At 44.7% G+C, this 12,094-nt stretch overlaps 1 protein-coding gene across 1 annotated transcript in view; it reads right to left on the bottom strand.

Annotated features, from left to right (window-relative positions):
• The window catches only part of NEIL2 (nei like DNA glycosylase 2), a 218,072-nt gene that overhangs the window by 170,024 nt on the left and 35,954 nt on the right, over positions 1–12,094 (bottom strand). The window contains exon 2 of the mRNA XM_086925145.1: positions 4,305–4,447. Coding sequence (XP_086781271.1) covers positions 4,305–4,442 — 138 coding nt within the window. The 5' untranslated portion in view covers positions 4,443–4,447. The remainder of the gene's footprint in view (positions 1–4,304; positions 4,448–12,094) is intronic.

The following is a 12,094-nucleotide window of genomic DNA, read 5'->3' as shown; positions in this document are numbered from 1 at the left end:
TGACTCTTGAATTGGCATGCGTGACAAGCAATGAGCACAAACGTTGCTGCCACTTGACAAACGCTTGATTTCAAAAACAAATTCCTGTAATTTGGATATCAGGCATGTAGAAACATTCTTGTTTTACCCTCCTGTGAGTATGTGATTGGTGTACAATTGGAATTTGCAGCTCCATACATATATCTTACATTTTTTACGCTCCAAACACAAACTAGAGCTTCTCGCTCAATAGTGCTGTATTGTCTTTCATACTCTTCAACTGATCTGGAGGCAAAAGCTACGATAGGTTTCTCCCTGCAAATGTTTGGCTCAAAACGGCTCCTAAACCTTTTTGACTGGAATCTACGGTCATGACCGACATTTTATCTTCCTGGAATGCACTTAAAGCTGGAGCTTTAACAATTAAAAGTTTAACCACATCAAACACACTTTGTACATCCTCGGAGCAAATAATATTTTTGAGCAAGAACACCCTCAATGGCTCGACTGCATGTGCATACCCAGAGACAAACCTGGCATAATACTCTGCAAGACCAAGAAAGGAGTGCAAAGCACATCTATCTGTAGGTGCCCGCGCATCCTTAATGGCCCTGATCAGGGAACATTTTGGCTTGATAACGCAACCTGAAATTGTAGGAGCCAAATAATTCAATTCATGTGTAACAAACTTACATTTGTCTTGTCTAATTGTCATATTCCTTTGAGACAGAATGGTGAATACTTTCTTAGAATGCTGTTGTGTTCCTCAAAGCTGCTAGCATATATCAAAATATCATCTTAATAGGCTTGTACCCCTTTTAAATCATCACATAACAGACTTTCCATAAGTTTTTGAAAAACACTGGCGGCTGATGCCAAGCCACATGGTAACCTTAAGTACTTATATGCACTGTATGGAGTAACAAGCATGGTTAACGCCAATGCCACCTGATGATATGCAGCTCTTAGATTGATCAACGAAAACCACTTTGCTGCTACAATATTGGCTAAGAGCTCCTGTCTTCTGGAGGAGGGGATGAGAGCCACCAGTATGTTAGCGTTTAAACTTCTTAAGTCTGGGCATAACCTAATCTCAACAGACTTCCTGTGTGCGACCACAGTGGGGGCAAACCAAAGCGATGAACTGCAGGGTTCAATTATACCTTGCTCAGAAAGGTTCTGTATGGTAGGTTTGAGTTCCTCTCTTACACTTAGTGGTACAGGTCTTACCTTGTGTATTACGGGTTGCGCTTGTGGTTTTAATCTGATGCAGTTCTCAAAACCTTTAACACTACCTACTTGATCTCAGAAAATGACCTTGAATTAATCTATTAATTCAGTTACAGGGTCATTAACACAGCTGATGTAACCCTCAGGTAAATCTCCCAGACCGTTTGGAATCTTACCACCAGGTTTAAGCAATAAACCCATTTTTTCTTGGTCTTGCCACCCCAGTGTGTTTTTTAATTTAATGGCTGCGTAAACTTTAGTGAAAGTGTGTCTGCCAAGGCAACTAAGCTTGTTAGAGAAAAACCCCAATTTTGCAATGTCTTTCTCACCAAAGGCCTTGCGATTGTGTTTATATTTAAAGCACATTGGGACAAATTGTTATGTCACTGTGAATGGTTAGGGGCAAACCATAATCTGCCATGACTTCTAATGTTAAACCACCAATAATAGCTTCACATGTAGGATCTCTGAGTGAAGTCTGAATAGCATTGAATTCAATAGCGAGTACTTCGTTATTGACATTTATCAACTTCAGTGACTACGCAATTGGCTCACAGAATTGTTGTTACTCTTACAGACAGATTTAAAGTAACCTATTTTCTTGCAAAATAGACATTGTATACCCAAAGCTGGAAAACTATTAGTGATTTCTAGATCCACATCTAAAACGAACAATAATTCCTTTTTTTGTGTACTCTTGTAGTTTTTTAACTGAGTGATAACTAGAAAAATCGGTTCAGCTTGTTGGCTACTTTCAACTGTTATTAAGTTAACAGAATTATCGACATGAAGAACTTTAAAGGAAATAAGAGACTAAGTCAATGACTTCACTAAGTGTGCGATTGCAACAGCTCAATAGTCTTTCTTGCATTTTGCAAGAGGAGCATCTGAAAACAAACTGGTCTCTAATACTTGTGTTGAGATTAGCAGCAAATGTGCATGTAAAAATTTGAGCAGCAATAGATTACTACACACCTTACTAATCTGCCTGCTTGTGTATAAACATTTTTTACGTTCTATCATGATGCTAGGTTCCTCAGAAAATTGCTTGCGTAAGCTTGCAATAGCTGTAAATGTACACATTCCATTGAAAATCACCAAAGCACCCTGCAGGTGCTTGAATAATTGGCAAGTTAACAAACATTTCTTGTGCAGCCAAACCCAAACGCGATATAGAAGCGCAAATTTACTTTGCGGGTCTATAACCTCCATTGTTTCCCCTCTATTAAATTGTCACATTGGTTGGAGATTATAGCCCACTTGGTTTACATCGCTTGTAGTGGCAAGCACAAGGTTATGCTCAAGACTCTCGAGTCTTGCTTATGTACAATATAGCATACTGTAATCCACCATTTGCGTTCTGCGAGTGGTCGCCCTAGGAATTCCAAGCAGTTGAGATATTTGCTGTTGGGTTCTTCATTTGCAAATAAACTTAGAGCAACTACAGAACACCTCCGCAGCCTTAATTACTACAATATGTCAATCGTTTCACTTAAGGTGATTGTGGTCACTCCTCGGAGGATGTCAGGTGCATCCCTTATACAATATCCTTCCTCCAGAACTCCAATTTCTTCACTGACTCAGTACCACACTTCTTAAGATGACAACCTTTGGTAGAACACATTCGGAGGTAAACTATGTTAAAATATGGCAAGAAATGTTGATGGTGGAGGTTAAAAGTGTGTTCTTTTGTTCAGAAGTTTTGGTAAATGGATTAATTTGTACATGCACACATTCCCCTCTGGGTTGGCTGGTGTTGATAGCTGCCTATATGTTTTAGTCAATCTAACAAGGTATCTTAGCACCCTGTGAGACATATTTCCCTCCATATACTTGAGCCTTACCCCCTAGAGGTCTGTCACCACAGACGGGCTTGTGAGACACTTCCCTGTTGTTACAGTCCCTCTAAGGGTTAGGCATCAAGTATAATCTGTACCTAAACACTTGGGCATAGAACAAGTATATACCTCTCCACCTGGGGCTCAGACAAGTAGGCCAGCTTCCTTTTCGATGTTTGTCTTACGTCCTGTGGTTGCGAAAATGGAATGACCGAAACAAAATTGCAAACCAGCATAGTGACAGTAGATTACAAAAGGAGATTCTCCATTGGTCCTGATGTAAGCCAGAAACCCTACATGGGCTGTGAAGAAGGGATGACACATGTCGACTTAACTAAAGAATATATGGGTAGTAACCCTCCCTCCAATTGACCCAAATGTTCCTTAACTGTTAAGTATACCAGTGGTACCCAAAATAAAGGGCAGCTGGGGTAGCCAAAGTACTTTTAGTATTCAGTCTCCCTGTCAGAGTAGATATTATTCAAAGTGCTACCTGGAAAATGGTTGAGCCTATCCTGGTTTATAGGGACCAGAGCGCAGACCCAATGATTAAGCATGACACCAATAGGGTGTGTGAGGGCCCATAATAAACATATTTAATATTTCCTGATGGAGAAAAAGGACCAAGTCCAAATGTTATAATTGAGGACAGGATGGTAGGATACATTTTGTTAGAATGATTCGAGTTAGGGAGAAAGTATTCCACATTGGAATCTTATATCTGTTCCCTGGCACACTTTTGGGAGGGTTTTCTTTGATTGGAAGCCTGTATGTTTTAGTCCATAATGCCACCCTGACTCGACCACCTTCAAGACAGACCTCATCCCTACCGCTTTCCTTGCCCCTTCCTCTAGAAGCATTGAAAACATGAACCATAACACAAGCCCTGCAGAATACTTTATAATTACCGGGTAATAAAAATATTTTGTGCGCCTTTTGCTCACGCTTTGTCCATCACATTACTAGCGCTATGCCACAAGATAATAGCACATCCATGGTCAATCATGATTAACAATAAAATGTTTCCCAAACAGGATCACAACACATACAACATTGCTAACCAGGCACTCACCAAGGTGTAGTATGCTACCATCTGAAAATGCACTTCGGCGTCCCACAACAGGATATGAAGCATTATACAAATTCTACAATACAAAACTATATCAATGTACTCTGTACTCATTAGGCATGTAGGACAAGTAGAACATTTTCATATTCAAACTTGAAGCTGCATAATTGGAAGGGAGATGGGCTTACCTGACAATTTTGAAACTGGCGCTCGTTCAAATCCTTTAGGTTAATTTGCTTGGTGGATCCCGCAACCTTAACCACAAACCGTCCCACAAAGGGAGAAGCAAGAGTGTAGAACTTTTTGACAGATGGACCCTCTGGCATCCTGACTTAAAAAGAAAGAAACATCAGCAGCAATCGCAGAATTACAGGCTATCTGTTAATGTGAATCAGCGTAAAAGAGGACACTTTAAAAGGTTTATGTCAGAAAGATTCGTCTGTGATTAGTTTTGACTTCTGCCCAATTTACTCCTGGGGTAAGTAAATCTATTGTACCACAACTGATCCAATGTATAATATATATTCTAAGTAAAACTTATTTTAAATAAGTTAACAGGGAAAGAGAGAGAGGTAGCGAGAGGGGGGAGAGAGAGGGGGGGGAGAGAGAGAGAGAGAGAGAGAGAGAGAGGGGGGAAGAGAAAGAGAGAGAGAGAGAGAGAGAGGGGAAGAGAAAGAGAAAGAGAAAGAGAGAGAGAGAGAGAGAGAGAGAGATATTCTAAGTAAAACTTATTTTAAATAAGTTAACAGGAAAAGAGAGAGAGAGGGGGGAGAGAGAGAGAGAGAGAGAAAGAGGGGGGAAGAGAGAGAGAGGGGGGAAGAGAAAGAGAGAGAGAGAGAGAGAGAGAGAGAGAGAGAGAGAGAGAGAGAGGGCGGGAAGAGAGAGAGAGGGGGGGAAGAGAAAGAGAGAGATGTGGTACACAAACAAGGATGCGTAGTCCAGGTGTAGTAGAAGATCCCTCTTTATTAGCAGGTAGTTAGGTGCAGGCTACAGGATAAGCAGATACCAGGAGAAAACCCCACCTGGAGAGAGCTACCAGCTCCTCAGCCTGAGATGCATAACTGACAATCTCAACACAGTGAGGCACACTAACATTCCATGAGGTCACAGGACATTCTGATAAAGTGGTAGAGGGGGAAAATACATAGAAACCATTTACCACACATCCTCTTCCGTTAGCGAACAACAGCAAGTAAGAAGTCAAGACGGAGCAGAAGGATTCAGAGGGACTGTAGACACAAGAGCTACTCAAAGAGACAATTAGAAAAGAAGGAAACTCAAGCATGAAAGCAGAAACAAAGGACAATAAAAAGAGGCATGTAGAAAGATAAACATAAGATGCACAGATGAACTAAATGCAAATTACATAACATGCCCATCCACCCTCCTTAATAAAACAAGGTAGCGATCTTGGCAAATCAAGCAGGGTGTAACAACTTAATGACAAAATCAGTGCAGATGGAAATAAGCACAATAAGATGAACATAGAAACCTACACAGAAAAAGGAATGCCTTGCAAAAGAGACTAGTGCATGACGTGCACTAACAACCTCCCCAAAAAGGGTACACATAGAAAGGCAACCTTATAACCGTGGAACAAAACAACTCCCCAGGAAAGGGTACACCAGAGGAACCTAACACCCCTGGAACAAAGTAGACAGTAGCCGCACAATAGTGGCACAACTACACCAAGAGGTAGCGCTGACAACGCACCCCGACAATCCACAGAGTGATGCAACTCCTCCCCAAACAAAAGGGTACACCATTGAACAATGTAGGGATTGTTCAAGATAACATCACTAAATGGCGGCGCTGACAACGCACACCACCTTCCCCAGAAAAGGGTACACAAAGAAAACTAATCCTTGAAACTTTGGAGAAAAATAGTTACATGCAGACAACCTCCCCTAATAAAAGGGTACACCACATTAAAAGTGCGCAACGTAACTTCTCCAAAGGGTAACGACAAGACCCTAGGAAACAAAAAGTAGGCACTGACTGGCACCACAACCCCACAACCTCCCCTAAGTAAGGGTACACCATAAGTACTAACCCTAAGTACATGGATGGGGTATTAATTAGACACAAACACCCTAGCTGCACAAGGAGGGTGAAACACAGGATACACACCCTGTGAGACCAAAACCACAACGTCCCCTATATGTACATACAGGGTACCCCATAAGGTACAACATCACCCCAGTCTCAAAATGAGGCATTGACTAGCCCCACACCCTCCCCTAAATAAGGGTACACCGTAGGGTTAAGATGTTGCCTTAGGAAACTTAATGCTTAAAACATTCACCCACCCACAACATGCATGGAGATACTAAAAAGTTCACCACAATGACATACTACAACCCCCCAAAAGTGAATGAAACAATCCATTATGCCCAACACACACATCAACCTTCAACATACACCAAAATACAAATAAGGTAAAGCAAAGGCAAATTAAGAAAAAAAAAAAAACAAGAGTTTTTAGCTCCGGTGAGCGATTTCTCACCCGAGATCTTCATGGCCAGGATTGTCCATAGACTCTGATGAATTACTTGACACCAGGCGACGTGCAGGCAAGAGGAGGAAAGAAGTCCAGAAGATCCTACACCCAAGGAAACAAAACATCCAACCAAGGAAAGAAAACTGCTGAAGAACAACCAATGTTGAGACATCGACCGCCCCCAGGGCAAGAAAGGCACAAGCTCCGTTGTGCACTTAGTGGAGCTGAAACAGGTCATGTTAATAAGTCGCCCAGAACGTTGTACTGAGGAAAAAAAAACGCGGTTGGCAGGACGTCATAAACGTGGTTGGCAAAGCATGTGTATTACATGCTTAAACAAAAAAAAACAAACGCATAATGGCGGCACGCAGGATGCGCTGACCAGGGTGGCTCTCGGCACGTTAGTGCTGGACAGACGTATGCGGGTGCCGTAGAATTAGCTGAGATCGGCAGACGTCAGAATGGCCACTGAGGTAAGGATTAAGCGCATGACTAAGCTCGCACACTCATTTAAAAACAAAGAGACCGTTGAACTGTCCTGAGTAGCACGAATGAGAAACCCAACATTGTAAAAATAAAATATAACACAATGTACCTCAGCAGACGCGCACAACTTGCCTCTGTGTTTTAAGATCAGCGTAACAGCTCGTTTAGCTCTGCACACTCGAGAACAGCTGACAAGGGGTGTCTGTCGGTCTTCCGATAACAGTCAGCAGTGGGCAATACATGAGCACAAAACCTGGTTAAAATTCCACAAATGTCGGCGCTGTTGGCAAAACACAAACACCAAACCTCGGTAAAGCTCCACAAAATTACAGTGCAGACGTCCCACGCAGGCTAAGTGGTGCAGGCTTGAAGCACTTCGGAAACAGAAGGAACAGACCTTGACTTACAGATGAAAGGCACACATGCCGGTGATCTTCACATGAATTTCACAACGAAATTGGGAGAGGTGAAGGGTAGCGCCAGCGCTGGACAGCAGTAATAGGACACTTAGTGATGTTGACAGTTGAGAAAGAAACTGCAAGCGCTGGGCGAACTGTCATGGAGCAAAAGCCATAGAGAAACAGTAGGGTGAACAGGCCAGATGAATCTCACACACTTTTGTGGCTGGAGATAAACAATTTCCAGAAACAGCAAGTTCGCAGTGGACTCCCTCACTTATCAAACGCCCAGGGTGCAGGCTGTCCAGGGTGAAGAGGACACTGGTGAGGTTTGCTGGGCGTTTCTCCAATTACAAAAGGAAATAAACTTACTTCAGTTTTAATTTTGTCTGGATCCCAACACAGTCCTTGGTGTCCTTAGTGCTCAGTTACAGACCTCTTTATGTGCAGCATAGGTTAGTCCAAGAAACGTCGCCAAAATATGGTACACAAACAAGGATGCGTAGTCCAGGTGTAGTAGAAGATCCCTCTTTATTAGCAGGTAGTTAGGTGCAGGTTACAGGATAAGCAGATACAAGGAGAAAACCCCACCAGGAGAGAGCTACCAGCTCCTCAGCCTGAGATGACCAACTGACAATATCAACACAGTGAGGAACACTAACATTCCATGATGTCAAAGGATATTCTGATAAAGTGGTAGAGGGGGAAAATACATAGAAACCATTTACCACAAGAGAGAGAGAGAGGGGGGAGGGGAAGAGAGAGAGAGAGGGGAGGAGAGAGAGGGGGGGGGGAGAGAAAGAGAGAAAGAGAGAGGGGGGGGGGAGAAAGAGAGCGAGACAGAGGGGGGGGGGAGAAAGAGAGAGAGAGGAAGAGAGAGATATATTCTAAGTAAAACATATTTTAAATAATTTTAATAAGTTAACAGGAAAAGAGAGAGAGAGGGGGGAGAGAGAGAGAGAGAGAGAGAGAGAGGGGGGGAAGAGAGAGAGAGAGAGAGAGAGAGGGAGAGGGGGGAAGAGAGAGAGAGAGAGAGAGAGAGAGAGAGAGAGAGAGAGAGAGAGAGAGAGAGAGAGAGAGAGAGAGAGAGGGCGGGAAGAGAGAGAGAGAGAGAGAGAGAGAGGGCGGGAAGAGAGAGAGAGAGAGAGAGGGAGAGGGAAGAGAGAGAGAGAGAGGGAGAGGGAAGAGAGAGGGGGAGATAGCGAAGAGAGAGGGAAGAGAGAGGGGGAGAAGAGAGAAGAGAGAGAAGAGAGAGAAGAGAGAGAAAAAAACATAACAAACCTTTTTAGAAAAAAAAAAGAAAACCACTAGACAGATAACCAAAATATGTATAATTGTCAAGGTTTATAATTAGGTATAACTTCCAATTAAAAATCTGCTTACTAAGGGGAGACTTCACTTTTTCTGAGATATTTCCGAAGACAGGAAAACCAGGATGGTGGCCTGCAATCCAGAATGAAGAGACTCTGGGAACAGGTCCAGACCTTGGCTGAACAAAATTCCATCATTATGGCTAAACTGGAGGACGAGGAAGGCCGGTTCGGAAGGAATAATATTAAAGTGGTGGGAGTCCGGAAGTGACGAAAGGGTAGAGTGTCGAGCGTTACTTGGAGGACTTGATCCAGAATACCATTCGCCTCCAAGAGACTTTCTAAGTTCTACTCAATTGAGAGGGGCCCACCGTGTGCTGGGCCCTCCATTGAAACCAGGGGTGCCCCCACACAGCTTATAACAAGGAGTTTCAATTACAGGAATCGAGACGCGATCCTCCATGCGGCCTGAGTGCTTGGAGATTTTCACATTGACAACACGACCATAGGAGTTTTCCCAAAATTCCCCCTTCAGGTGCAGAGGCAGAGACCGTTTTGTAGGGGTCAAAAAGAGCGCCGAGAGAAATGGAGATTAAATATATGATGCTCTATCCAGCCAAGCTCGGTGTCATTTCTGAGGGCAAGATCGGCACTTCACCTCCCTGAGGGAGGTGTGGAATTGGATAGAAGGCTGGAGTACAGTGCGACCAAAAATGGCAAAGACTGGGCGCCAAGAGACAGACCTGGAACCTGTCCATCCTGCTTCTCGATTCAGACATGTGAGCATAATCTGAATAGGAAGGGAGTTTTATTGTATTAAGGCTGAGAGGGCTGAGTAAGGGCTGCACGTCTTCTCCACAATGTGACTTGGGCAGTTATTGTGGTGACAGGGATGCTGAATTGGTTGTAGACCCGAACTGACAGACTGTGGCGTGGTCCATTCGGGATGATAAATACTGAACATTTACAGCACATCTGAGTGAAAAGAAGAACACTAAGAGGACATCCAGTTGCACCATCAAGATGGTGGTGACGTGGCATTCCCACGTCCCCAATTGCGTGTTTTAGGGAGATAGGCCAGCTAGGGAGGTGGCTGGTTTTAGCAAAAGATGCAGGGTTGCGGTGAGGGGTGGATTTTCAGAGTAGTTAGATTTCAGTTGGGGAATCCTCTGCGGCTTCCAGACCGTAAACCATCCATACACACCAGAAAATAAGATTGCTTCTGTTAGCTGACTTTGGCTGCAGTTATGTTTTTTGTACAAGTTTGCCTGCTCATCTGCAGAGGGTCTGAATGCATTGGGGGTCAATACGAGATGTTTGGGGAAGTAGAAACTGCTTGCTAGGCAAACGAGGGAGGGGGTCTGGGAGAGATTACTTTCATAACATGGTAGGTAGGGATACGAGTGAGCTGAATATTTGTACCTGGAATATTAATGGTCTGGGGAATAAGATTAAACGGATGCGAATACTCCAACACTTGTGCAGACAATCCCCAGACCATGTACTGCTCCAGGAGACACCTCAAGGAAAATCAATACAAAGCTCTGAATAGATTTGGTTATAAACTGATTGCACATGCTGGACATACCTTTGACTCACTGGGACGGGGAACTTACTTAACCACTTAACTGCGCTGAACGTTTCGCTGTAGTGCGGAACGTTCTATTGAGCGGGCGGGGCCTCGACGGCCAACGGATGTGCGCAGCACTACAAAGGTATGCACACGACGGCCGTTGGGCATCGGCAGCAGCCATGAGGTTAAGCAATCAGTCCCACTAATGGTACACCACACATGGCTGGGCCCTGAAGGCCGATTTGTTGCAGCATCTGGAACATGGGAGGAGCTCTCAATATTTGCTAGCTGTACAACTCACCAGGCCTCATTGCGGGTACGTTTACGGAGGAGAGTGAAGTGCTGCTACAAACGACTGATGGATCTGGGTCCTGGGAGGAGCTATGAATGCGGTAATGAATCACAGCTTGGATAGGGAAAAGACTGGGACGACTGTCAGCTGATCAGGGTTTTCTGCAGCCCTTCTCGGAGGCACTGAGACTGGTAGACCTATGGCAGTTGCGTCACCCATACTTGAAACAATACACATTCTCCCCTGCACACTGAAGCTTCTCTCGGCTAGCTTAGATTTGCACTCACATAGGTGACTGCAGGTAAATTCAGAGCAGCCACACTATGCACGAGGTATATTAGATCACTTTCAGGTTGGAGTGACACTAGAAGGCCCCAATAAGGAATTTAAACTTCCCCGAAAGCAAACTCATGGTACCTGAAAGATAAAAGGGATTAAGGACATACTCAAAGAGGGAGCGGAGCAGTACTTTACGGAGAACTTGGGGTCAGTTGATTCAGCGAGTGTCCTGGGGGCGGCCTTTAAGGTGGTTCTGCGAGGTCAGGATCAGGTGCTGATTTGGGAGGGGGGTTAGGGGGGGGGGGGGGGGGGGGGAAGAAGCATTGACCTACTTGCTATGCAACTGAGGAGGAAACTGCACGACCAGAGGCAAGAGTGATTGTGGGGGGAAACTTAAAAAATATATTGAGTCAGAGACAGTATTATGTAAGAGTATTGGCGAGCGCGCATCCAAGATGGTCGCGTGAGCAAAGGGCTCCCGAGACCCTCGCCGCCTTCTACATATATCCGGTCACGGATCCTGAAATGAACGACGGGTTATTGCGGACATAACCCTGCTGATCTAACTGCTGTTTCCAAAACTCGAATTGGATGCCGAGAACCAGAGTTACTCCGCTCTGAAGCCTGAAGGCCTACATCGAGAGACAGCCCGGTACTCCAGCCTCCGAAACACCCAAGGGGCAGTTGAACAACATCGGCTAGTGGAAGGCAACTGGTACCCCTGGTGTACTTTCGGTTTCGTTTTCACTGCTCTTGTCTATCGAAAGACGACTGCCCTTTGTCCTTGTCTACCCACGGTCCAACTTGATGGACCGCTCCTACAGGGCGCCCTGTCTTTTGACTTTTCACAGCTTTGTCCGTGGGGAGCCATTCACACCAGGTCCCAAAAGCCCCTTTGGGGTGCACAGCTCAACATGGCGGGCAAGTCTGAAAGCGAGAGACGACGGTCAAGATTACGTCCCGAGGAGGCGCCACTCAATCCAACAACATGGATCGATACACTCGCCCCAAAGGTTCCCTCAGCGGTACTGGTAAAACACCGGAGGACCTTGGAGGTGGGCCCCCAGACACGGAAGAGTGGACACTGCGGGACATCATGGGCGCCATTGCGAGCGTGAAAACTTCCATGGGCCAGCAATA

Source organism: Lissotriton vulgaris, chromosome 6, assembly GCF_964263255.1.
Source record: "Lissotriton vulgaris chromosome 6, aLisVul1.2, whole genome shotgun sequence".
NCBI classification, from domain to species: domain Eukaryota; kingdom Metazoa; phylum Chordata; class Amphibia; order Caudata; family Salamandridae; genus Lissotriton; species Lissotriton vulgaris.
The sequence above is the reverse complement of the archived record's forward strand: the minus strand, read 5'-3'. Positions and strand labels throughout refer to the sequence as shown.